This window comes from Phocoena phocoena, chromosome 7 (genome assembly GCF_963924675.1).
Source record: "Phocoena phocoena chromosome 7, mPhoPho1.1, whole genome shotgun sequence".
Classification (NCBI taxonomy): Eukaryota; Metazoa; Chordata; class Mammalia; order Artiodactyla; family Phocoenidae; genus Phocoena; species Phocoena phocoena.
In genome coordinates, this window is record NC_089225.1 from 114,665,699 (window position 1) to 114,692,288 (window position 26,590).

The window sequence follows — 26,590 nt, forward strand, 5'->3', positions numbered from 1 at the left end:
TTTTATTTGTCTCTCTTTAAGTTGCCAACAGTTCATCTGTTTTATTGGTCTTTTCAAAGAATCAACTTTTATCTCTTTTCTCCTTTCACGTGGTTTATTCGTTTCAGCTTTTATCCCTATTGACACACTCTTTGGTTGTTGTAATATTTCTGATTTCTTCAGTTGCATGGTGCTGTATTTATGTCTGGGCTTTACTCTTTCAATAGTAAAAGCATTCAATGTTATTGTGTTTTCCCTCATTGTGGTTTGGTATGTGCCCCCATACGTTGTTGTTGTTGTTGCTTTATTTACTTTTGGCTGCATTGGGTCTTCGTTGCTGCGCGGGCTTTTCTCTAGTTGCGAGGAGCGGGGGCTACTACTCTTCGTTGCGGTGCACGGGCTTCTCACTGTGGTGGCTTCTCTTGTTGCATTGTTGCAGAGCACGGGCTCTTGGTGCGTAGGCTTCAGTAGTTGTGGCTCGCAGGCTCTAGAGCGCAGGCTCAGTAGTTGTGGCACACGGGCTTAGTTGCTCCGCGGCATGTGGGATCTTCCCAGACCAGGGCTCAAACCCGTGTCCCCTGCATTGGCAGGTGGATTCTTAACCACTGCACCATCAGGGAAGCCCCCCAAAGGTTTTTAACATGAATTCTTTTCCTTTCTTACCAATCCTCTAGGAGTTTCCGCTTTTATTTCTTCTTTAATTCAAAGGTTGTTTGTTTAGAAGAATAAACGCTGCGCCTCTTCTTGCGGCTGTGTCTCGTCTTACTGGAGAGGGGGCTGCCTTTGGGGCAGTTATAATGTTTTGATCAGCTTCTGGGTGGATCTTTGCTTATGTTCCTGGTTTGTCGGTTGTTTCTTGGTTGTCAGTTGTTTGCTTTCTTGGTTCGGTTTTGTCTATTTGTTTGTGGTATGTTTGGAGGGAAACTGGACAAGCTGATTGCAGAGTTTACAGGGAAGAATAGATGTTTGAGATTTTCTAAGCAATTTTTGAAATAGTATCGTAATACTGACTGTAACAGTAGCGTGGTCAAAGCAGCAGGGGTTGGCACAAGGGTGGACGAAGAGGCAAGCAGGACAGGGCAGAGTCCAGAAGTTTCCAGCTGTCCCTAACCGGCACCAGATCCCAGCCTCCCGTCTGGGCTACTGAGGCCCACTGTGTAAAGTAAGGCGCTCGGGTCCCCTTATATTGGAGCACTTCCCAGCGCTAGTTCTGTCCTGTGACCGGCCAGAGGGCTCGCGAGGCTCCCAGAGGGCAGGGCCAGGTGGCCGTGCACTGCTGCCCAGCGCTCACCCACACTGGACACTTGCCAGCCGATGAACAAATCGATCCATTGTCGCCAGTGGATGAGAAGGCTGAGGACCTGAACTCCGAAGGATGCGCTGGGGTTGGCGGCAGGCTCCTCTTGTGCAACAAGCAGGGTGCGGAACGTTGCCTCCGCCTGCTGTGCTGGTGCCTGAGGCATTTCTGGCCTCTACGGACCCCCACTTTACAGCAGCCCCCATACAGGGCGGCGGGGGGAGGGGCGGTCCTCACAGTTCTTCTCCCTCCTTCTCTTGCTCCCGACGAAAACGCTGTGAGATCGCATCACACCCGTCCGCAGAGGGGGAAACCAAGGCTGGGGCTGGCCCAAGGGCACGCGCGGAGCCCCGCCTCCTCCCCCAGGCCCGGGGCGGAACCACAGAAGCCGGCGGTCAAGCCTCGTGCGCTCCTGCAGCTGAATCCCCGCGCTGAGTGCAGGCCTGTGACGCGTGCACGGCCAGCCGCCCCCCACTCAGGATCAGGGCTCAGAACCAAAGCAAGGCAGCAGTGAGACTGACTCAGTGGGGCAAAGGGAGATGTTCATGACGGGTGCCCCGTTCAGTTATTATGGTTCATTTGAATTCCATGAACGGTGAGTCCCTGCAAGAGGAGCACAATGCTTCTCACGAGTGGTCTGGAGCCTCTTTAAAATACCATGAAATATCTACGCCATATTTGAAGGAAACTTCTGCTTTTCTACGGGAAAATGTGTACAAACAGAAAACTGTAATTTCCAAAATTGTAAAGAAGGGTGAAACCTCAATTTTAAGTACAAGCATTGCCCTCCCTTTCCTTTAACTTTCTAAACTGACAGACCCAAAAACGTTCCTACAGGGTCACGACACCTGTCCCGCCCTCACCCAGCCTGGGACGGGGGTGCCCGGTTGCTCCCCCTCTTCCTCTGAGCCAGTCCTCCTCTTGTATTCAGTGAAAACGGAGTGGGAGATGGATACAAAGCCCCCTTAGACACACGGCTCCCGGGACACAACTGCTGGGTCCTTGTGAATGGCACGTGTTTGCTGGCCGAGACCCAGAAACTTGAGGGCTGAGCCTGGGTGGGCCCTCGGGGGTCCCTGTGCCTTCAGGCGTTCCTGCTCTGGCTCTAGACCCAGTCTCCCTCTTCCTAAACAAGCACCTCTTTGCCCGCCACAACCCACACCCCCTCCTCTCTCTGCTGGCCCCATCTCCCCTCCCCCAGCCAGGATTCTGGAAGGGCTGCCCCCCCCCCTCTCCCCAGACCGTCAGCACCGCAACCTCCCGGGACCCACACAGACACAGAGATCACCAGCAACTTTGGTCCCTTCCAAAGGGTGTTTTTGGGTCCATGTCTACCCGAGCCCCTGGAGCTTTCCACACAGGGGCCCGACCTCTCCCTCCGATCTCTGCCAGCTCTCTGGTCCTCCCTGGGCCCAGTCTCCTCTTTTCTCTGCTCCGAAGTCCACTTGGCCTGGACCCGTCCTCCCCCCACTCCCTGGCCTTCGGTGCCAGGGCCTCCATAGCCACTTGGTCCTGTGACACTGCCCCCGGCGCAGTGACCCCCGGGAGACCCCTCAACGTGCTCCCACACCCACCTTCCCATCCCAGCAAGTGGGCTCCGGACACCCCGCACGCAGTCCAAGCCTGGGAGCCCTCGGGGCACTGCCTGCCCCTCACCCGCCACGCAGCCCTCGGGCTACCTCTCCATTCCATGGCACCTTCTTCCACTTCTTGGCTCCTTGAGCCCAAGCCGCCGCAGGCTCCGTATGGACAATCCCGGGGCCCCCGATTTGCCTTCCTCCGCCCCCCGCTCAGCCCCCGCAATGGGCTGGACGCGGCTCCTGATTTTCCAGAGTGCTCTGTACCAAAGGTCACCACCACCTCCTGCCCACCAGACACTCGCGGGCAGGACGGCACCCGTGTGCTCCCGAGAATCCCCAGGCCCCACTGTGCACCAGCTCCAGCCCGGGGACACCACAGGTGCCGTCCTCGTGAAGGCTCAGAGAGGAGGGGTGACAGGGAGGGGGCGGCGCAGCGGAAGAGGGGGGCGGCTGGCAGCACTCCGGGCTCGGGCAGCAGGGGCGGGGAGGCCTGAGTCACGGGGGTACGAGGTGGGCACAGGGGAAGAAGGCTGCAGGTGGAGGGCGTGGGGGCTGAGCCCCACCCGCCCCGGGAGCTTGGGAGGACTTGCGGGGACTGTCGCGGTCTTTCTTCCAAGGGCTGGAAGCAGGGCAGGGAAAACGGATGTGTCTTCTGAGCCACTCTGACCACAGCGGAGAACCCGCCTTTGCCCACGCCGCCGGGCCAACAAGGCCTGCTTCTAGGACCCCTCCCACCCCGCCCGTGGTTACATCGGAAACTGCCCGATCCGTGCACACGGCACTCGACCTGTTCTTGCGTCTTTGCTTCCCAGCCACTGCACGTGATCTGGGCAGACGCCAGGTGCCACAGCCTCACCTGCAGCACACCCCGGGCCGTGCTTCCAGGCGGCCTGTGCCTCCCTCTTCCAGAAGCACTGGACACGCGGCACCAGGCCCTGGAAGAGGGCAGAAGGCACAGGCAGGGCCTGGCCCAGAGGGGGCGCTGCTAGAGGAGAAGGTCGCCCCCCTGGAGCGCAGGTGCGGGAGGCCCTGCAGCAGGTGAGGGGCCCCGGGGGGACAGGGCCCTGCCTTCCCTTTAGGAATCGCTCCCTCCGTGTGAAGGGAAGTCCAGGGAGACGCTGGAGGCAGGTGTCAGGCCTGGAGTCACCCAGACGCGTCCAATCCCCAGCTGACAGAGGGGAAACCGAGGCGGGAGGGGCACGCAGGGAGTCAGAGCCCCAAGGCCTCTCCCTGGTTTCCTGTTCCACTGCGGGCGCCCCTACGACAGAAGGTGGACTGTGGACACACAGCTCCGGGAAAAATAATCAGCCGAGCCAGGGGCTCAGCGTCAGGCCGGAGTGACCTGCCTACGCGCGGCCTCTGCCCGGCCCCTGCCCGGCCCCTGCCCGGCCCACGTGCTCTGGCGGCGGCGGCGGCGGCGGGCGCAGCGCGCGGAGAGGCGTGTCCTGCGGGAGGAGCGGCCGCGCTGCGCCCCGGGCGGCCCGCCTGCAGGGGGAGCTCGCGGTGCACCGGGCCCAGGTAACCGGATCCGGTGGATGGTCCCCGGAAGAGGGGGGTGGGGTGGAAGGGTGGTCCCTGGAGAGTTGGGGGTGGGGAGGCGGGGTATGGGGAGGGCCTCGCGGGCGTCCAGGCAGGGGCTGGGGAGGCACGGGCTCGGATGGGCTTCTGTGTCCCAAGCTGCCAGTGGGGAGTATGCCCGCCCTGGGCCTGTCCACCCGCCTCCAAGCTCAGGGTCAGCCTGGCGTTGGCAGGTCACCGTGTGGACCTCCACAGCCCTCCGGTGATGTTACCCCAACTCTACCTCTGCTCTCCTCGGAGGAGGACCACAGGTCATGGCAAACACACACACACACACACACACACACACACACACACACACACACACACAAGCGGCGTTGTTCCCAGTGTTTGAGCGCCAGTCCTGCCTGGAGCTGTGTGGCGTTGGCACACTGCCCGCCTCTGGAGCCCAGATTCCCCTGTCCGTGGTGGAGATAGCCAAGGCTCAGGGGGTGCCCTGCAGATGGGAGCAATGGGAGGGTAGGTGTAGGCCCGCACAACAGAGACCAGGAAGAGTGCCGGAAGCCCTGTCTCGTCACCCTTGCAGACCCAACACGGGCTGGGGTGCAAGACAGAGAACCAACCAAAGAGGCTGAATGAATGCAGGACAGGACAGGGCACGGGCCGGCCCAGAGACGGGCAGAAAGGATGCGAAAGGCAGGGAGGCCCAGGGGCCCGCTGGTCAGTGATTCTGACAGCTGAACTGTCCCCAGGCGTGAATGGACCATCTCCACGTATGAAACGGGCCAAAGTGGAGGTATTTGGGTTGAAATCAGGGGTTGGGGTCACCAGAGCATCTTCCTGGGGCCCAGGTTAACTGATGGGGAAACTGAGGCTAGTGAAAGGAAATGACGTTCTTGGAACCAGGCAGAATGTCACCCAGGCCCCAACCCCAGCTATGGCTCTGTGGACCCACCCGGCAGGCCTGCTGTGTGCAGGGACCTCCCAGGTCACGTGACCTGAGAGGCAGCTCCCTTGACCTCGATGTCCTGCCTCTGCCCCGTAGGAACAGGCACGACCCATCCAGCTGACCCCGGCGGAATGCGAGGCTGGGCTTTGGGCCTGGGATTCTGATGCCCTCTCAACACCCCCAGGGGTGGGCAGGACAGGGAGTCCAGAGGGAAGACAGACCATCGGGCAGTAGGTGGAAAGCCTGCGCTGGGCTGGTGACCAGGCACCCGAGGCACCCATCCCTTCAGGCTCAGTGTCCCCACCTGAGCGGGGGGGTGGGGGGAGCAGGAGTCCTGGCAGTGGGGAGAGCTAGGGGCTCAGTCCTGGACCCCAGAGCAGGGCAGCCTTCCCAAGGCCTCTCTGGGGCGAGGGCATGGTTAGGTCCTGCTGCCCGGGCGGCCTGACAGGTGGTGGCCGGAGGCTGTGTGAGCACACCTGGGCAGAGGTCTCGCTGCCTGTCCCCTGGGGCCGGGAGCTGGACTCCCGGGACACAGCCCTCCCGACGTGGCACTGATGACCGGGTACAGCTGCTGTCCCTTGCACCACAACACTGGTCCTGGGCGGAGGTGTGGGTAGACCCTGCCAGCCTGGGCTCAGCTGTGTAAAGGGAACTGGGCCGAGAAGGGAAGCTTCGTCCCTCACGGTAGGTCCAGGCGGCAGTGTCCGGCCAGGGCTTCTCAGAGGGAGGTGGAGGGTCCGTGTTACATGGCTCAGCCCACGGACTTTGCAGGGGCCACCTCAGGCCCAGTGGATCCCTGAGCTTGTCACGGTGCCATCTGCCTGCCAGGTCCTGCGCAGAATGGCTCCGTGCGCGGGCGGGGTTTGTCTGGGCCACGCAGCCCAGGGCAGGAGGGCCTGGGCACCACAGGGGCCAGGCTTGGCCTCGCCAGCACACAGTCGTGGCCGCTGGGACGAGTGGTGAGGTGACAGTGCCCAGGGCTCTCAGACTTGGAGGGCAAAGATGTCGGGGGGGCGGGGCGTGTGGACACCAGCAAGGAGTGAAAAGGACAGGCTCAGGGCCGGAGAAGAGGCAGAGGCCGCCGGCCACGGCAGGGGCAGGAAAGAGAGTGTTTCACTGTGTCAGGAGCAAAGTGCAGAGCTAGGAACAGTGGGGTCCCCACAGGGGGCGACGGCGGCACCCCAGCGCGGAGGGCAGGCTCCAGAGAAGACTGACCAACGGACCCCGAGGGAGGACAGCAAGGCCCTGCCCAGCGAGGAGCCTCCAGGAGGGCCGCCACCCGGGTCACATGTCCCCAAGCACATGGGGACACGTGTCCTGGGCAGGCCCTGGCCACCATGTGCACACTGTCCAGCTCAGGTGGGCTCGGGGACAGGACGGTTTTCCAGAGGGAAGTGGCCGGGTCAGTGGGGTGGCCATGGAAGGCAGGGACCCTGGGGACAGAACTGGGGTCAGGATGGAGGCACAGAGGCCAGCAGATCAGGTCACTGAGAGCCAGCAGCCAGCTTGTCCACACAAGGCCACCTGGCCTCTCACAAAGAAGGGTTGTCCAGCCGGGCATGGTCACCAGGACCCTGCAGCTTCTCCTGAAGGGCAGGCCCAGTGCCAAGCTGGGGAAGCCAAGGGCTCCCGTGGCCGCTCGGGGTAGGGGGCCTGGGGGCTGGGAGGCCGAGATGGCACTGCCCCGGGCAGCAGAGCCAACCGCGGGTCCCTGGAGCCCAGATGGGGGAGGGGAGGAACAGCTAATGAGTTCCAGGAGGTCAGCTGTGAGGGGCCCGAAAACCCATAAACCCTTTATTGGTGTCTCAGGAGGGGAAACCCGGATGCGGCCGTTTATTTACTTTGGATTTCACTTTTCTCTTCTCTTTTTAACATGCACGTCCAGGAGTGTAACTGGATTTTTAAAGAAACAGGACTTCCTTTCTCAGTGGAGGGCACCCTTTGTTTTCCTCAGTCCTGAAGAAGAAAGGGTTCCCTCCTTCTGTAACACGCTGGACACTGCCCCCGTCACGTTGCGCTCGAGACCGATCCGCCATGTCCCAGGGCCCCCCGAGAGACCAGGCCCTGTCCAGCCTGAGGGCGAGAGGACAGGCCTGGGCCTCCAGCGGCTGGGACTGACCAGTGTCCCGCCCGGCCCAGAGCTGGGGAAGTGGACAGGTCTGGTCTGGGGCCCAGATTCCCATCCTGCCCCAGTGGCTGACGGGCCAGGCCTGCCCTGAGTGTCAGTTCCTTCCTCCAAAGGGACCATCCACAAGGGGGCAAAAAGGAGCCCCCAAACTTTCCCACCAAAAGTGTTTGTTTCATTGGTCACCCAACATTCATCCCCAGTTCTTCCCCCCCGTCCTATGCCTGCGTGGTGAGGATGGGGGCCAGGAGGGGGCCGTACTCAAGCAGCGGGCTGTTCCAAGGAAGACGGGCTGTGGGGACAGGGACACAGAGGACACAGGCTGGCTGGGACCTGGTCAGGGAGAGGTTGGGGCCTGTGAGCCGGCTGCAGGCGCTGAGGTGCAGGGGCGCCAGGATGCAGCGCGCAGAGGCTCCCTGAGGCTGGGAGCGGCGCTGCAAGGGCCTGGTGGTACCAGGAGATGCAGCTGGTCCAAAGCAGGACAGCAACGTGACTGGTGGTCCCCCCTCACTCTCATAGCAGCCCCACATGCTGGATGGCCCAGGCCACTGGGCATCCTGGCCAGGGAGCTCCCTCCCCCGACCCAGCCAGCTCTCAGGGAATCCAGAGCCCCTCCCGGGGGCACCCCATGTGCTCTCCAGGGAAAAGGCTGGCCTGAACTCACACCCCCGCCAGAGACTGTGGCAGGTTCTGCTCTTGCAGACAGAGCTGAGGAGGGAAGGGGACAACGTGAGGGCGGGGGCCGAGAAGGAGCCGCTGGACCATACCTGCCTGCACCAGGAAGCGGACAGGGCCCTGAGGCAAAACCAGCTGGGCTCCATGCACCCCAGTCTTGGGAGTGGGCCGGTGCCTGGGGCTGGGGGTGTCCGGGTGGGTGTGTGTCCCAGTGCTTCTGTCTCGTGCTTGGACACACATATGCACACGCCCAGATGGGAAGGGTGGGCTGGACCACTCCTACACAGAACAGGTGCGGAGACGCAGCCCCAGACAACAAAGGGGTCCACCAGGGCGACACCTCAGGTCTCAGGGCTCCATGGGCCCCGTGGGAGTGGGGGGACCATCAGGGGACCGTGAGCCAGTGCATGGACCAGAAGGGGGGGAGTGTGGGAAACACAGGGCCAGGCAGGCCTACAGGTAGGTCCAGGGGCTGCTCCCGCGTGTTCTGGGGTATCTCCCCTTTCACCACTGGACAGACCCTCTATCGCCAGACAAGGAATCGGCAAAGGAGGTGGGCGCAAGAATGAGCCTGCAATGCCTCTGGGACCCCCGGTCCAGCCAAGTGGAAACTAGGATGCCGTTAAAACAGATGTAAGGCTCACCTTGCCGGCCTGTGGGTGGGACTCCGGAGCAGACAAGGCCCGGGGGCCGAATGTGTTTACGAAACCCTCCGCTCACCTTCCGGTCCTGGCCAGGCCCCGGGCTCCAGCAGAGGGCAGCCGGGCCAACTGGGGGTCCCCAGGGGAGGGCTGGACGCGCCTGTCCCGGGACTCTGCGCAGCCCTGGGTGAGCAGGCCACAGTGAGGTGCCTGGGGTCTCCCCTATGCCCAGCGGCTCCAGGAGCTGGCCACCCAGCACCAGCGAGACCTGGTGGTGGAGGCCGAGCGGCTGCACGGGGCCCTGGCGTCCCGAGAGAGGACCCACCGGCAGCGGGTGAAGGTGCTGGCGAAGCAGGTGGGCGGGGACCCAGCGCCCGGCGGGGGTGCAGAGGGAGGGGAGGGTCCCTGCGCCCGCCTGGCCCCAGCCCGAGGTCCTCCGGCAGCGCTACTGCCCGGTGGGCTCCAGGCCATCCCCACGGGACCCCACACTACCCTCCGTCACTCCCACACCTCACTGAGGGGCGGAGGGGCATTCTGGGGCGGGTCACCACCCTCTCCGTGCCAACATCGCCCCCCATAAAGAGGGGTGAGGACAGTCCCTCAGCCGGTGGTTGCTGAGTGTGAAACGTCCAGATGGTGCCTGGCGCGTGGCAGTCCTCGCGGCGGTGGCCGCTGCGCTGTCCTGCGGAGTCAGGGACCCGGGGGGGCGGGGCAGTAACAAAGCAGCACAGAGCCTTGAGTGTGTGCCTGTGCTGACCACACCCCCCCACGCACGCATGTGCAGACACACCCACACAGACACACACGTGCGCGCACACATACACAGACATGCCAGCCCCGCGGGCTCCGAGCTCTCTGCCTCGGGGGCGCTGCTCGATGAGGGAACTGAGACGCAGAGACATAAAGTGACGGCCCGCCGCCACCCTGAGTTGGTGTCCCTGACCCTCCAAGCCACGTTTCCTCGATTTATAAGCCCAGGAGCATTATTTCCTCATTATTCTGAGTGTGTTCATGGCTGAGTGGAAGGAGGTCCACCCACTGTGAGTGGTGGTCACCCGGGTCCCTAAGAGCCCACGGGGGGGCGGGTGACCCCGATCAGAGGTGGGGCCCTGCACGCCCCATCTGGCCTCTGGTGAGTCTGTCTGTCTGCCGGGGTTTCCCTCCACGCACACCGCCCCCTTGGGAGCCGTGGACCGCGGCCTCCCAGCCCTTCCGGTCACGGAGCTCAGCCACGGGGCCCGCCCGCCCGCCTGAGCTCCTGCCCTGTCCCCAGGTGGCCAGCCTGAAGGAGCCGCGGGACCAGGAAGTGCAGCAGCGGCGACGAGCCCGCCTCGGCCAGGCCTTCCAGGCCAAGGAGTGAGTCCGGCTCCCGACCCCTGGGTGGCCCGGCTGCCGCTGCCCTGACCGGCCGGCCCGGCAGCAGAACCGCTGCTGGGGAAGCGACGCCTCGTGCTGCTCAGCCGGGGGGCCGAGCTCGAGGGGCACCGGGCCAGGGAAGCCACCACCCGTGCCGCGAGTCAGTGGGCACCCTCTGATCCCCTGACCACAGAGCTCCCCCAGCCCTTGGGACCCCCGCCTACGGCTGGCGTGGCCCGAGCTCCGGGACCGCTGCTCTCCGACGTGCCCCTCCCCGGCTGCACGGAGCCTCCCGCGGCCGGCATCGGCCCTGGCACCGATGTGGATGTGCTGACCCGGCCAGACCCCGGCGGCCAGGCCCCAGCAGGCCAGCTTCCGCAGCCACGGGCTGCATTCCGTGCCCTCAGCTCTGTAAACATGGGGAAACACGTGGAAAACATTTCCACCAACTGAAGCCAAAAACATAATGTCCCGCAGGGCCCAGCTACCACATCCCTGCGCACAGAGGCGGCAAGACCTCCGTATCCAGGAACTGCAGGGCCGTCACGGTGGCAGGTGGCTGTAAGTGACTCAGAGTACAGTCCCACCCCCCACCCCCCCACCCCCCCCCCCCCCCCCCCGTGCTCCCCGCCCCGTGACTCACTGCCCGTGAGAGGCATCAGGATGTAAACGTTAAAGTTGTTAGAGAACCACCCACTTTCCCAGCCTATAAACTCTGGGAAAATTCCTGCGGGAATCCAGCCCTGGTTGCCACGGAGACCGAGGCAGCCATCTTAGGCCGATGCCTGGTTCACCTGTTAGCATTTTCTCTCTTTTCCCCCCATGAACACTGGTCAGAGTGATTTGTTTCCTCTCCAAATGGCCTCTTTTGTTTTGTAAGTGACGTGTTTACAACTTCTGCGGGGCACCAGCCAGCCCAGGAAATTCCTGCGTCCGCAGGTGCTAGCCACCACCCCCTAGCACCTCCTCCCTCCAGGACTCAGGCGGGTGAGAAGGGCCAAAGCTCCTGGAGCCCGCCCGTTCCAATCACGATCCCGCACTTAAAATAGGCTGTCCTGTCAGGCCTTCCCTTCTGACTGAACCTAGTAACGGAGTTGCCACGTGTTGTGAACTGCACAAAAAATAGGTTTCATTCCGCCTGTCAGCTCTGCCTGATTATTGGTGGCTGTGTTGAGAAGGATTCTGAAGTTCAGCCCGGACTCAGAGGGGAAGAGCATGGTGACCCATTAACAACGCTGCTCTGGGCGAAGGAGGCGTTAGTGGTGGTGTTCGCACCCAGGTATTCACCAGCTTGCAGCGGCCCATTGGAACGCATAGCAATCCAGCGGCTGCCCCCACCGTTGGAGAGCCTGGTAGAGACAGGAAGGGTAGGGCCGTGAGACACACACAGCTCTGGTGCTCAAGGCCTGGCATTTAGTAGGCAAGTCCCTTCCCTTCCTCCTCAACCGGGCGACCCCACGACCCAGTGGGCAGCTCCCTTGTGGAGGAAGGGCCTGAGGGTTGGCGGGTGGGGAGGAAGGACCTGGAATCTGGAGATTGACACTTGGAAAGTGTCAACACTTGCCTCTCTTTGGTGACCACTGGTGTCTCAGCGTCACACCTTTGGGACTGAATCTCCCAGCACAGAGGAGGTGCCTAGTAAATGTGCACAGATGAAAGAGGAGTACACCCCAGATGCAAAAGGGGTCAGAAAGATTTCTCAACATTGAAATGAGGGCCACGCGCTATTTGATCGATGTTCTTGCTGGTGATTTCTGGACCCTCCTTGCCCAGACTGCTCCCGGGAGACGCAAGATTTTTTATATTTCAATGAAAGTTCAATCAGTGCAGGAGACGCTGTTTTTACTTGTTCAACAGAAAGTTGTATACTTAGGAGAAAGGATTTTTCTGATGGAGATAAACTGCTGTTTTCTTAAACATTTCCAATGGCAAGCGTGTGGCTTCCGTGTGAGAGCCTTATGGCCGCCCGCACCCACGTGTACACTGCTGTGTACCCTGAACCGGGGCCCCCCATCTCTGCCGCAGTGAACCAGCCGCACCAAGGCCCCATCCATCCTCACAGTGTAGTGACCACGCCGGGTGGGCCTCCGCAAGAGCCAGATCCTGCCTGCCCCTCCAGGCCCTGTGACCTCCTGACCTCATTCCCGGAGCAGGTAGGGGTCTCCCTGGGGTTTCACCTACGTGGAAGCCCCAGGTGCTCGGGGCGGGTGGGAAGGAGAGAGTGGGAGGGGGGTGCAGCCAGGCAGCCTCCACCACCAGCAGCCCTGCTGGAGCCCCCGTCCCAGCCCTGCAGGGACCAGCCGGCCAGGCCAGGCTCAGTGGGGGAGACGCTCCCCACCTTGGCCGGCACGGGGTCCTGGGGCTTCCCGAGGTCGGCTCCGGGGCTCCCCATCTAAAGTGCTTACGCACTCAGGCCCTAAATTAAAATGTCACAGGCCTGTTGGGGAGTCTCGGGTTTCCTGGCCGCAGAACACGAGCCTGCTTGATAAAACGATTTTGGTTTTGATAAATGTGGACTTTCTGTGGCCAAGACAAAGGCACCCTTGAGTCTGGAGGGGAACCTGAAACAGCACATTGCTGAAAAGTATTTCCTGATAATATTTTTAGCACCTGGAAAAAAAATTTTTTTTTCTCTTTTTCGCCTGTGGAGCTGTGTGTGTGTGTGTGTGTGTGTGTGTGTGTGTGTGTGTTTGAATGTAATACCCAGCATGGTGGTGCCTCCTGTTAACCCCCAGTCTCCCAAATGGGACTGCAAATGGCCCAGGCTGAGGGCCGTGGAGGGTCAGCAGGCCTGTGCCTGGAAATGCACAGCCTCGCTGGGGGTCGAGACCCAAGGTCTGCCTGCCAAGCACCACTGTGTGCCCCGGGCCCCTGGGGCAGCCCTGCCCCCTACAGGCCCCCAGGTGGACCCAGAAGAGAGCCTTTACTAGGGTCCCCTGAGGCATGTGCTCAGGAGAAGGTCAGCAGTGCCCCGGAGGGACCTCCTCGGCCTAGGCGGCCTACTCAGAGAAGGAAAGTGCAGCTGGGGGGAGGACGGGGCGTGTGCCCCCTCCCACCCCCTGCAGGAGGTGGGCCAGTCTAGGAGGGGGTCAGAGGTCAGCCTGGACAACCCACTGTCCCCACCTTCCCCCCCCCCCCCCCCCCCCCGCCGTGGTTTGGTGCAAGCTGGGAAGTTCTGCCCCTTCTCCCTGTCAGGGAGGGGCCACCTGCCCTCCCCCCTGAGGAAACAAACAGGAGAGGGCTTTCCCCTGGGCCCCAAACCCACGGCACAGACGGCAGAGGGCTGCCAGGTTCCCACAGAAAACCCACAGATGGAAAAGCACGTCCTCCTGGGCTCCCACCAAGGTGACCAGCCTGCTGGCAGCTCTGCCCTCCGGGCTGCACTGTTGGAGGCCGTGTCCTGACCCCACCGGGGTTTTGCCAGTGAGGTTCACGGACCCTCCCTGTCCAAGGAGGGTGAGGCTGCCACACCCCTCCTCCGACCTTGGCCATGATTTGACCACCGTGCTGCAGCCTGGCTCAGGGCTTCCCCCCACCTCCCCACTCAGCATCTGAGCCAGTGGGGTGCCAGGCTTGGCTTGTCCTCACGAATCAGCCCCCACCAGCACCCGAGAGCAGAGAGGGTGGAGAGCCCCCAGGGGTCGGGCCCTGCTCTGGGCCTAGGGACCAGAGGTGGCCAGATGCTGGCCCCCTGTGGAGGACAAACAGAGTCTGACTCTGAGAGCAAGTTCCTGCAGCAAGAGAAGTGCTGCGATGGCCACAGGCTGGAGACACAGAATCTGAGTTGTGGGCACTCGAGGGCCTGCTCCCACCCACGGGGCATCTGTCCACTTGCCCCCAGGCCTGCGTGGACCAGCTTCCCCGACGGAAGGCTGTTTTACCGGGAGTTGGCCCCAGACTTCTCTTGCTGTGAGGTTTCCTTAGGTCCCCAAATCATCTCCCCCCGCATTTCTCCTGATGTGGCCATGCAGGGCAGAAACTGCTTAATGCCCTGAAGTAGCCCAGGCCAGAGTCCTCCTCACATACAACCAGATGGCAAGCCTCAGAGCTGGGTGGGCAGCATGAGGCTGGCCTCTGGCCACTTCCAGAAGGGTTCATCCGAGCACTGCTCCACCAGGGTGGCCCCCGGCCGACGACACCCTGGCAGGAGGGTGACCTGGTCCCCTGGGGGACAGGGGCCTGAGAGGGCACCCAGGAGGCCTGCCCCCAGGCCCAACAACTCACGCAGGCCTGAGGGTCTGTCCTGGAGCTGCTTTGTGGACAAGGCACCTCCTCTGGGCCGGCCCCACACGGGCGGCTGGGGACCCACGGAGGAGGAGGAGGATGGCCCTGGCCGCAGGGCACGCCCGCAAAGCCCTCTCCTCGCTGGCCAGGCCACCTCCGGGGGGCTCGGGGCCGTGGGCTGAGACTCCCGCCCCGCTTGGCGCTTTAAGAGCAGCCTAATTTGCATGGCCCGGCCCGGCCCCGCCCAGGCCCGAGTGACCGCCCGGTTGGATATTTAAATCGCGGCCGTAGGGGCGGGTCCGGCTCCGAACGCGGTCCCGCCCGGCGCCTTCCTCCGCGAGAGGCGACCGGAGCGCGGCCCGGCCGAGCGGCAGCGGAACTCCGAAGTCCACCAACGGCGCGGCCGCGCTCCCCGCACGCCCGCCCGGCCGGCCCTGCGGGCCACTCCCGACCGCGGCCTCGCTCCTGCTCCGCGGTGACCGCAAGCCCCGCTGCGTCCCCCTGCGGCCCCTCCTCGTCGCCTGTCCGTCCCCGCTGTGTCTTCGCTGTGTCCCCCGCTCCGTCCTTCTCTGTCCCTCGCTCCGTCCCCGCCCGCCGACCCCCGGCGATGCCGCGCGGCGCCGCCTGGGCGCTGCTCTTGGCCGCGGCCCTGGGGCTCGGGGCGCGCGGCGTGCGCGGCGCTGTGGCCCTAGCCGACTTCTACCCGTTCGGCGCGGAGCGCGGCGACGCCGTCACCCCCAAGCAGGACGACGGCGGCTCCGGGCTGCGGCCGCTCTCCGTGCCCTTTCCGTTCTTCGGCGCCGAGCACTCCGGCCTCTACGTGAGTAACCCGAGCCCGCGGGGGGCGCCAGGGGGGTGCTGCGCCCCGGCCGCTGCCCGCCGCCCCGAGTCCCGCCGCCGCCGCCAGCAACTTGGCACCGTGGCGGCCAGAGGTGGAATGAGGACAGCGCTTCCTCCCTCCGGCGGCCAAGGCCGGACAGCGGCCCGCGGGAGCGGCGGGCGGGGTTGGGGGCCCGAGCTGCGGCCCGGCCACCTTGGCGAGTGGAGCGGGGCGCGCCCGGCCCTGGCCCCTGCCCCTGTCGGACCGCCTGGGGCTTGGGCTGCGGGCACTGAGCCTTGTGCCCCTGCTGGGCCCAGCGCAGCGGGGTGAGGGGAGGCCTGCCCCGTCCCGCCCCGTCCCGGTTCCTTCATAGACAGCAGTGTAACAGCAGGGGGCTGCTTCCTGGGTTCTCAGTTTCCCGAGTGGGGCTCCTGGCCCCTTCAGTTCCTCACTTGGCCTGCCGAGCTCTCAGCCCCTCCCAGGGCCACACGGGCCCCGCCCCCAGTTGACACCTGAGGCCCACTTGCTGGAGGCTGGGACGCGCCCAGACTTTCAGGGGTGCTGTGCGAGACTCAGCAAGCTGGTCCTCTCTGAGCCGCCCTTTCCCTCTCCCTCTCCTCCTGAGCCTGGGGGCTGGCCACTCAGGCCCAGACCTTCAAACAGGACTCCCAGAGGGAGCTCAGGAGAGCGGGGACAGTTCAGGCTGAAGGACAGCAGAACCCCCCCCCCGGGGGGACCCGGGGCCACTGAGGGAATGCAATGTCACACCTCATTGCTGCATCGAGCATTTACTGGGGGGCACCGTGCGCTGTCCTCTGAATCCCAGCTAGAAAAGTGCCGGCACCCTGTACCTCCAACGCCATCGCCCCGCCCTCTGTCACTTCCAGCACCACTCCACCTCCCCCCTCCACTGCCCATCAGCACCACTGCCTGACTGCCAGCTCCCCCATCAGCCCTGTCACCTCCCCCATCAACACTGCCTCTCTCCACTCGACCCCAGCGCGGCTGCCAGCATCACTAGCTACCCTCCCACCACAGCCCTTCCATCGCCAGAGGTGGGAGGGGCAGCCGTTCTCTCTGTAGGTGCCACCCAGTGCAAGTTCCTCCGGGCCAGGACTTGGACAGAGGAGCAGGACTGACTTCCGGAAGTATGGGGCTGGGGGCAGAGCTGTGCTCAGGGTCTTCGGGAGCCAGGGAGGCCCATACATCCTAGAAGGGGGAAAATTCATGTTGGCACCGTCTTAACAGAGCCTCTGTCCAAATGCTCCTTGAGCATTCGGGCCAGGCTCAACCTCCTCACTCCAAGTCACAGGTGAAAATATTATTAAAACGGCTGACCCTCTTAACAGCCTCACCAAAAACATCTACCCCTGCCAAAGCAACTGGGAGACGTGGTTCTGAAGTGGAGAGATGTGCTAGCAAAACAAACGGTTTCATCTGAAACCAGTACGTGGTTCCTCGCAAAACCTGTGTCTCCGTAAGAGCTCTTTGCTGGAAAAAGCTATCGTCTGACACACACCTGCCCATGGCGACGTAGGGAGCCCACTTCACCTCTCTTCGCTCAGTAGGAAAGACAGTGGAAACCTTGAGGGCCCCGGACACCTTGCCTGAAATAATGGCCAGGGCTCTGTGGTCGAGGAGGGAGCAGGGCAGAGGGTCAGAAATGAGGCCAGTTAGAGAAGAGAAGGCATTTATTCCGAAGCAAGTGGGTCAGACCGGTGCCTCCCAGCCCGCGTAGCTGAGACGATGCTTCTCTGCGTGGCCCTGTCTCTGACCCTCGTCCAGCCGGGCGCGGCGTCTGCCAGCCCTGAGCCTGGGTGCCTGCGTCCGGCCGAGTGAGGACCCTCCAGGGCTGGACACGCCGGCCCAATGCCTGGCAAAGAGCAGGCTTGTGGAGTGAATGGACACACGGGTGAGTGAATGGACGCCTCGCCGTGACCCTGCGTGGAGATCAGTGCTTTCTGATCAGAATCGACCCTGGCAAGGACTCGGTCCTGCCGCGTGCACGGTGGCCTTCTTTCTAGAAAGCCCTGTCGTTTTGCTGCTTTCTCACGCTGTAGCAGCCATATGTGGTGACTTGTAAGGCTCTGAAAATCGTTGAGAGTCCCTTCTGAACACAAACCAGGCCGGCCCTGCTGGTGGGCATGGAGCGCGGCAGCTGAGAGGGAACTTTCTTGCAGGGAAAAAAGCTGGACAAGTTCACAGGTAGAGATGGCAGCTGTGCTGTGGCCTGCAGGCCCGGCCGAGGTGCAGCGTCCGCTCGGGGCGGCCATGGGGACTGAGAGGCCGTGAGGCTGGCCAGCGGTGGTGAGGAGCCCCCGTTTCCCCCCAGAAGCCCCCAGGTGCAGCCCCCGCCAAGGGTGGGGCCTGGGGGCTGCAGAGGAAGATCTTGGTTTATTTGGCATCAGGAGCCCCAACTGGCAACCTCAGGGAGCACTTCTGCTCCTTCATCGGGGAAGGAGTGCCAGGTGGGCGGTGTCTGCGAAGGTGCTGGGCACGCTGAGAGGGTCCACACGTCTGTTACGAGGGTGCAGTGGCCGAGACATGGGTGCGGGGTCTGCCGGCTGTGTCTCCAAGGCTGGGCTGCTGGCGGTGATGCACGGGGTGGTACCCGCCTTGGTGTGCCTTCCATCCTTCCCCTGCAGAGCCCCTTCCAGCCCCCGCTGGCCCCTCACGCACAGTGCTGTGACACCCTTGACCTCTGAATCTTGGGGACTCTTCCTTGTTCTGGTCTTTTGGAGCACCTTGGGGCCAGTCACGGAGAGTGCCGAGTGGGAAACGGGAAGGGTGTGGGCCCGGGGCGGGCAGTGGCACCTCCGAGCCTGGGGGAAGACGTGTTGACAGTTGATTTGACCTGAGCCCTGGCCAGCAGCCCCTCTCTCTAGTGTCCCAGGCAAGGCTGGCTCCACACCTGGTGTCTGCTCATCCGCTGGCATCCCCACCGGGGGCATAGTCCCCACCCAGCCTCTCCCAGACCGCCCGCCCAGGGGAGGTCCGCAGGCGGCCCGGGACCGGTGGCTGGTCGGTTCCTCCGAGAACCCCGGCTTCCCCACCTGTGCAGCCCGTGGCACCTTTCCAACCAAGACAGTCAGCTGGCTGGCCACCAGCTCCGAGCCATCTGGAAAACCCACCCTGACCCACAGGACAAAACCAGTGAGATGGAGGCAGGCCTGGCAGTGGAGCTCGGCTTTTCTGACCTGAGGAAGCCCCCGCAGAAATGCATGAGCCCCCTGGCTGGGAGGAGAGGCCGCAGCCCCCAGGGGCAGACAGGGTCCTGGGCAGGCCCCTCCCCACGCTCCCTTGCTGCTGGTACCTGGGGAGGAGCGGGGCACAGGCAAGGGGCTCGGAGGTGGAGGTGGAGGTGGGCAGGGGTCGAGGGAGGGTCCGGGGTGGCCTGGCAGCCCCACGTAGGGGGAGAGCGCTGGGGCGAGATCCAGACTGGCCCCTCGGCCTGGACCTCCCGGCAGCCCGACGGAGGGCGGGCAGTGCAGTCCTCCCCGGCCCAGAGAGGGAAGTGGGCCTCAGATGCAGGCCCAGGGGCCTCAGGACTCCTGCGTCCCGCTGCCTCCTTGCTATTCCACCCCGGCCGTAGTGCGGCCCAGACAGAAGTCCTGCTTCCTCGGCCATCCTGGGAGCTCCCCTGAGACCCCACCTCGTTCCCACGTGGTCAGAGCAGGCAGCTGGGCCTGCAGCCCTGCCTTGGAAATGCTCCCACTTCCCAGAGCAGCCACCCCGCTGGCCTGGGCACGTGCGGCACCTCCTCGTGGGCCTCCGGCTCCTGGCCCTGCCCCTCCAGCCTGTCCGTGGGGCGACTGAGGGAGCCTTGCCCAGTGCGAGTGAGACCTTGCCTTTCTCTCCTGCCCTTACCCAGCCCCCCTGGCCTTGGGGCTGGGCCCCGTGTACCTGTGCCCCCACCCCGTCCCCCGCCAGCCTCCCTGGCCCTGGGGCTGGGCCCTGTGTACCTGTGCCCCCTCATCCCCCCCATACCCCTGGTCTTGGGACTGGGCCCCGTGTACCTGTTCCCCCCCCCGTCCCCCGCCAGCCACCCTGGCCCTGGGGCTGGGCCCTGTGTACCTGTGCCCCCCCCCGTCCCCCGCCAGACCCCTGGCCTTGGGTCTGGGCCCCGTGTACCTGTGCCCCCCCCGTCCCCCGCCAGCCCCGCTGGCCCTGGGGCTGGGCCCCGTGTACCTGGGCCCCCCGTCCCCCACCAGCGCCCCTGGCCTTGGGGCTGGGCCCTGTGTACCTGTGCCCTGTGTATCTGTGCCCCCCGTCCCCCGCCAGTGCCCCTGGCCTTGGGGCTGGGCCCCGTGTACCTGTGCCCCCGTCCCCCGCCAGCCCCCCAGCTCCCTCTGCTCCAGCCAATACAGAACAGGTCACCCTCAGCCACTGTGCTTGCTGCCAGGTCGGAGCCCCTCCCAGGACAGGCAGGTCTCCTCCCCTGAACGGGCCCCACTCCCCCAGCCTGGTCCCTGCGCTCCCCGCGTGTCGCTTCTGACCCCACCTCGGTGGTTTACCCTGCACGGGGCGTGTGCCCCGCAAGGCACATCAGTACACGGTCCTGGCACCCACGTGTGTTTGACTGTATTTGGACGTCGTGATGGCAGATGTGGACGTAGGTGTGTAGGTGCGTCTGCCCACTGGGGGAAATGCAAGCAGCGACACCTCAGCGGCCGTGAGCAGTCCTCAGGCTCAGGTCCTGGTTCCCAGACACCAGTCACCACTAGCAGGAACTGGGGCTCTCTGGAGATTATACAGCCACGGCAGGAAAAGAAGGAAATGAGCTTGGAAAAGCTTGTGCCAGAAAGTAATAGAGTGATCAAAGAAAGATGGGGATGTGGCGGAAGGACACCCAGGCCACACCCAAAAGGGGCTCTCGGGACCAGTGAAGCATTACTTTAATGGTAGTGACAGATTTCAGTCCCTTAAGGAAAGGGGAGCCAGCGAGTTCACGCCGATGCGAGTATAGATACATGATTAAATGTATAAACGAGGGAGAAAGTGGTACTGACCACACTGCCTCGGCGCTGAGTGTCCTGCTCCAGACAACCGTGTGTTCTCGGTAGAGAATGTCCTTGCTCAGGGGAGTACACAATAGGGGGCTCAGTGGGTAAAGGGTCATCACTTCTGCGAGGTACTCTCAAGTGGTTCAGGAAACATCTATGTAGGAGAGAGAGCATGATGAAGGAAATGGGGCAGAATCCTAGAATTTGGTGAATGTGGATCAAAAGTATGAGGAGTGCCTTGCAATTTTTCTGTAAGTTTGACGTTCTGTCAAAACATAACGTAACCTCTAGGGAATGCCTTCTGGCAGGAATACCCGGAGCCCCGGGCACACACCCGGCCACCCTCACTAGGAAGCCAGCCTGGCCGGCTGGGAAGGACTCAGGCGTCCCCCTCCTCAGCTCTCAGGGGCTGTGTGAAGCTGGAAGTGACCAGCTCGCCACAGCGTGCCTCCAGGACAGCCCACCACTCACTCACCATGGACTTATTTGCTAATTCATTTAGCCACACGTCCATCCGGAAACCTTGGTGGAGCCGTAGCTCTGAGTCAAGGAGCGGACATATGCACCAGCAGCAGTTTTACTTTTAGTCCTAAAATTTTGTCTCTTTTGTTCACGGTGCTCTCCCAGCCTCTGCAAGAGAGCTGGCTTGTAGAAGCAGCTCTGTAAACGTCGGCTGTTCATCCTCTGACTGTTGGGATAACACGCCCGTAATTCCATCTTCCCAAAACAAGCGCTCTAAACATGTTGGCGACATCCTTCCCGATGTGTTTTCAAGCGCATTTGGGGCTGCCATTTCATACAAATTTCCATTTTGCATATTTCGTTCAATATTATACCGTGAGCATTTTCCAGTGCCTTAAATTTGCTGTGAAAAGTGTGCTTTTTGGTGGCAGTATAATATTCCATCCTATGGCTATACCATAATTCTTTTCAGCAGTCACACCTGTGGCCTGTGTGGGTGGCTTCAGTGTCTCCGGGGATGCCCCAGTGCACATCCATCCTACACACAGCTTTGTTCAGGCAGGTCTTTTGTTTTTCCGTTCCTCATAATAAGTTCCTCCAGGGGGGCTGGCTGGGTCCCAAGGAATGTGCTTTTCAAGGCTGTCTCCCTACTTCCCCCTGCTGCCCAGAGGGCGTCCTTATTTACACCCTCCTCTGCTGGGGGAAGGGGGCCTCCTCAGTTGACCTGAGTCAGCCTGGAGGGCACAGCATCCGGCCAGCCAGCAGCTTCCAGGCCACACAGGGTACCTGTGGTCCAGTCGACGATGGGGTGGGGACAGTGGGCAGGCCCAGGGACAAAACAAGCTGCGGGAGCCTGGCCCCCAGTGGACACTGCGCCCATGGCTCTGAAACCAGGCGGCTGGAGGGGGCTGCCCAGCTCGTTCACTCTCCCCACCCCCGTACCTCCCCACAGGGGGTCCAGCCTCAGAGCCTCAGCAGCCGTAAACTGGCCGTTTACACACTGGGGCGAGTCCTTCACTGAACGCCTGCTGTGTGCGAAGCATTACCCGGCTCCCCAGCCCGAGGACTCGGCTCGGGCAGAAGTCTGAGTGCTGGGGGCTGAGTCCAGGGTGGGAGGAGTGGGCACCGTGTCTCGGTACAGGTCCCAGGACCATGCTGTCCTCCAGGTGGGTGCAGGTGGCTGGCCGAGGGCCAGACACAGCCCCCTCGGGCCCTCACACACGTCCTGCTGCGAATATTTCCTGCCACCTGCTCTGGGCAGAGGGGCTGTCGGGCACAGGCATCTCTGGAGGCTTGCTGCGGATGGGGCCTGGGGTAGGGCTGGTGTCCCGGGGGAGTGGCCACCGTCCCCAGAGTGAGACTGGCAGGGTGAGAGGCCTAGGTGTGGGAGCAGAGGCACACCGTCCCTGCACTTGGAGGTGGCGGCCAGGGGCGGTGGCTGCAGGGTGACAGCGGACCCGATGTGGACTCAGAGCTCAGGGCAGCAAGGTCAGGCTGTGCTGGGCCCGGGGGAGGGGGCCGTGGGTGCCCAAGCACAGGGCATGTCCAGGGGCCTCTGGGGACTTGGGATCTGGTCCTAGGGGGGCACCTGGCCCAGGTGTGCCAGAGGTGAGGCAGGAGCTGCCATCTAATCTACACAGGGAAGGAAGGGAAGGGCCGTGAGGACAGCTGGAGGGACAGGACACGGGAGGGGCAGGTGCCTGGACCCCCCGCCCACTGGAGAGGCAGCCCCTGTTGGAGTGGGGTGGGGCTCAAGGGCCTGGGCTCTGGACCATAGGCAGGACCACAAGGCCCAGCAGGAGACGAGAGGGTGGCCACGGGGAGGCCCTGGACAGCTGACGGCAGGGGGCACGGTGGGGAGGTAGCAGAGGGCCTGCGCACCGAGGGCCCAGCCTGGGAAGGGGAAGGGCCGTCGCCCCAGCGCTGCGGGGAATCCCTCCTCCCCCACTGGGCGCTGAAGCCAGCCCACTGCCCCACCTGCAGGCTACACCCTGGCTGCCCAGCAGTGCCCCCACCCCCCATCCTCTGTGGCCCTCCTGCAGCCAGGCGAGGCCACCTGGCACCCCGGGTGCTCAGAGAGGGCCAGCCTCCCCTCTTCGCCAGGTCTGGGTGTCCAGGGCCCCACCTTGCCCGGGAGCCCAGGGCGCTGCCCACGGCCGCCCTGCGAGCAGGACCCCAGCCCCGAGCTGTGCTTGTGGAAGGAATCCTGGTTCCCCAGAAAGCTGCCAGGAAATAAAAGACATGCCTACATTTTTCAAAACAAGCTTATAAAAGGCCTCAGAACTTTATTGTTTTATTTCTGGCAGAAACGTCAAAGCAGGAACCAAGGCCCCGCCCTTTCGGATCTGATGTTTGCAGAGCTGGGGTGCTGTGACCGTGGGGTCCCCAGCTCCCCTCCAGGCTTGCCCGCCTGGCCCAGAGCAGCCCCTCGCCCAGCGAGCGTGGCACCAGCCAGCCCCAGGCTGCCCAGTTCAGGGACCAGCCAGACACACGTCACACGCTTTCGGCTGCAAGTGGCCTCTGAGAGACTCTCCAGGACATTTCCGCTCTCTCCCAGTTTTATCCAAGTCGGAAATGCCACCAGGCCATCTCTCTGCGCTTTCTCCTGGCCCAGCGGAGGGAGGGCCGGCCCCTCCTGTGAGAAAGGCCTGGGTGCCTTTCCCTCTGCGGGCCACACGCACCCCCAGGTCAAGGGCAGGCTTCCTCCACGCCCCGCGGGCCCCCTTCCTGCTGCTGTGGCCTCGGGGCCTCCCCAGGGGAGCAGCCCAGGCCCACCTGGCTGGCCTCAGGTCCCGAGGGGCAGCAGGCACGGGGCGGCACATTGCAGGGCCCGGACCCAGCCGACGGCCGGCCCACGTCAGGTTTCTGGTATGTCAGTGGCTGAAGAGCACGCTGGTGCCCGGCAGGGGGTCGGGATCGAGTCCTTTCTCCTGTTTTCCCGACATGTTGCCCGTTCTACAGAGTGCTGTTGCAAGGAGAAAAATAATAATAGTAGGATTGATATTCTGTGGGAGTAGCATTCGCTGGCCCTGAAGAAGGAGAGGGACCCCGGTGCGGGGGAGGGGTGCCGTGCCCCTCCTGCGCCACCAGCCCCGCCTGCCCCACCGGAGGTTCAGATGTTCTCCCCTGGAGGAAGACAGTCCAGGCACGCCCCTGCCCAGGTGGCCCCGGCCCTGCTCTGACCTGGCCCCGACCCGTGGGGAGGGCGGCAGCCATCCGGTGGGGGCGGAGAGGGGAGCCCGCCGGCCGAGCGCTGGCGGGCAGGCCGGAGGCCTCTAAACACACCGCACACACCTGAGCACCGGACTTCAAAGGCAGGAAGGAAACTGGGCAGAGCGCCTGTGGGGGAACCAGGGGGCCCAGGCCAGCCGAGGAAGACAGACGGGGGTGCAGGATGCAGGGAGGGCGGGGCAGATGGTCCCACCTGGCAGATGGCCACGGCACTAGGGACCCTCACTCCAGCCTGCGGCGCCCCCCCCATCCAACTGTGACTCCTCACCCTTGACTATGTTTTCCTAAACACGGGCAGAAAAGGGGACCCAAAGTAAGTGTGCAGTGAAAGAGCAGATGTGATGCCAGCCCCGAGGGACGGCGGCCCCAAGTTAAGGCCTGTGGTTGCCGCTCCGCCTGCATCAGCCCACACCGTGCAGCCCTGACAGGGCTGCCTGCACCTGCCTCCTTCCCTCCAAGTTATTCAGGTTCTTCCATCCATGTTTTGTCCATTATCACCGTGGTTCAATTACATAGATCGTCTTCAAGTTGTTTGTTTCACTGTGGTGGACATTTGGAGCTGTTCCTACTTTTAGACCATTCTTACTGTGCTGTCTGGGAACATTCCGGAACGTGCGTCCCGGTGCACGTGGGCGCTGGCGTGGAGGGTGGTGGGCCCTAGGGGTGGGGCTGTCGGGCATGGGCCGCACCCGCCGCCAGCTCGTGAAGTACAGAGGCCACGGGTGTTCCCACTGCAGGACACGCTTGCCAGCCCAGTGGTTGTAGACGGGCGTGAATACGAGGTGCTGCTGCTCTGGATTGCCTCATTTGTAAGCCCCCTGTTAAGTCTTTCCTCTTTTCTACTGAGCTCCCTTTTTTCTTGTTACTTTATGGGAGTTGTGTACATACACCAGGTCACAAGTGTTGCGAACATCTTTTCCCTGTTCTCTGCACCTTACTTCACGCTCTTCGGTGCACCTTTGGGTGAATAAGTACTCTTGAGTTTAATGCAGTAAATGTACCCGTCTTTATCTTTATGGTCAGAGGTTTTTTTGCCTTTTTTCTTTTTTTTTTTTTTTTTTTTGCGGTACGTGGGCCTCTCACTGTTGTGGCCTCTCCCGCTGCGGCACACAGGCTCCAGACACGCAGGCTCAGCAGCCATGGCTCACGGGCCCAGCCGCTCCGCAGCATGTGGGATCTTCCCGGACCGGGGCACGAACCCGTGTCCCCTGCATCAGCAGGTGGACTCTCAACCACTGCGCCACCAGGGAAGCCCCTGTGCCTTTTTTTAAAAAAACATTTTATTTATTTATTTGGCCGTGTTGGGTCTTAGTTGCGGCACGTGGGATCTTCCGTTGCGGTGCGCGGGCTCCCTAGTTGTGGCACGCGGGCTCAGTTGCCCACGGCATGTGGGATCTTAGTTCCCTGAGCGGGGATGGAACCTGCGTCCCCTGCGTTGGAAAGTGGATTCTTCACCACTGGACCGCCGGGGACGTCCTGTGCCTTATTTTAAAAATCACCTCCAAGGGCTTCCCTGGTGGCGCAGGGGTTGAGAATCCGCCTGCCGATGCAGGGGACACGGGTTCGTGCCCCGGTCTGGGAAGATCCCACATGCCGCGGAGCGGCTGGGCCCGTGAGCCATGGCCGCCGAGCCTGTGCTCCGCAACGGGAGAGACCACAACAGTGAGAGGCCCGCGTACCGCAAAAAAAAAAAAAAAAAAAAAAAAAAAAAAAATCACCTCCAAGTCTTGAATATGTTCTCCATGGCCCCCCACAACAGCGTCTCTGCTGTGCAGCTTGGTCGCTCACACCTCCGTGCCTGCGGATGTGGAGCTGGGCACGAGGTAGGCCCCCCAGCCCGCCCCCCACCCCCCACCGAGTGTGTGCCTGGGCCGTCTCCCGGCCCTCCTCCTGCCCACCTGTCCGATCACTGTTCCGTGTGAGAGTCCAGTGTCCACTACAGCATCCATCCTGGACCAGCAAGTCCTTCCATCTTTTCTTCTCCAGGAAGTCTTGGTCCTTCTTGGCTTTGCCTTTTCATATAAAATTTACAGTTGGCTTATCAGTTTACACACACACACAGACACACGTCTGCTGGGATTTTTACTGGGATTGCGTGGAGTATGAAGACTGATGCGAGAACTGATACCTTTACCTGGGTTGACTCACGTGGCCCAGGAACAGAGCACGTTCCTGTGTTTATTTAGATTGTCTCTGACATTCTCTAATAAATCTAACATCTTTTATTAGATTTATTCTTAAGGACTTGCTGTTCTCTATACTGTTGTAAATGGTGTCTTTTCTTCATTTCTTTTCTCAGTACTTACTGCTGTTAATGTGGAATCATAATTGAGTTCTTACCGTCTCTAATTTTATATGTAACAACCAGGCCAAGCCTCTTACTGATTCTGCTGCATCATCTGGGTTCTTTCGGATTTTCCCACATTCACGTTCGTAGCATTTGCACCTGACGATAGTTGCGTTTCTCCCTTTCTAATCATTTTGCATTTTGATTCATTTTTTGCCTTGCTGTGCTGGTTGGATACATTGCATGTTAGCAGGACCCAGAAAGAAAGTGTTCCATGTTTCACGATTAAATGTGATGCTTCCTCCTGTTTGTTTTCAAGATGCCCTTTTTCAGATTAGAATGTCCCCTCCTATTCCTATTCTCATATTCAGGGAATTTTTATCACATGTGGATGTTGGCTCTTAGTAAATACCATCTCTCTACCTATAAAGATGATTATATGA

The 26,590-nt window shown here is 62.2% G+C and overlaps 2 protein-coding genes across 2 annotated transcripts in view; both read left to right on the forward strand.

The window, feature by feature from the left end:
* The window catches only part of CROCC2 (ciliary rootlet coiled-coil, rootletin family member 2), an 80,944-nt gene extending 66,121 nt beyond the window's left edge, over positions 1-14,823 (forward strand). The window contains 11 exon segments of the mRNA XM_065880199.1: positions 2,864-3,366; positions 3,669-3,834; positions 3,837-3,894; positions 7,278-7,485; positions 8,151-8,318; positions 8,997-9,119; positions 10,038-10,120; positions 10,528-10,600; positions 10,602-10,681; positions 13,962-14,029; positions 14,636-14,823. Coding sequence (XP_065736271.1) covers positions 2,864-3,366; positions 3,669-3,834; positions 3,837-3,894; positions 7,278-7,485; positions 8,151-8,318; positions 8,997-9,119; positions 10,038-10,120; positions 10,528-10,600; positions 10,602-10,681; positions 13,962-14,029; positions 14,636-14,823 — 1,718 coding nt within the window.
* A 128-nt stretch (positions 14,824-14,951) lies between these two features.
* The window catches only part of SNED1 (sushi, nidogen and EGF like domains 1), an 86,759-nt gene continuing 75,120 nt past the window's right edge, over positions 14,952-26,590 (forward strand). Inside the window, exon 1 of the mRNA XM_065880501.1 lies at positions 14,952-15,164. Coding sequence (XP_065736573.1) covers positions 14,952-15,164 — 213 coding nt within the window. The remainder of the gene's footprint in view (positions 15,165-26,590) is intronic.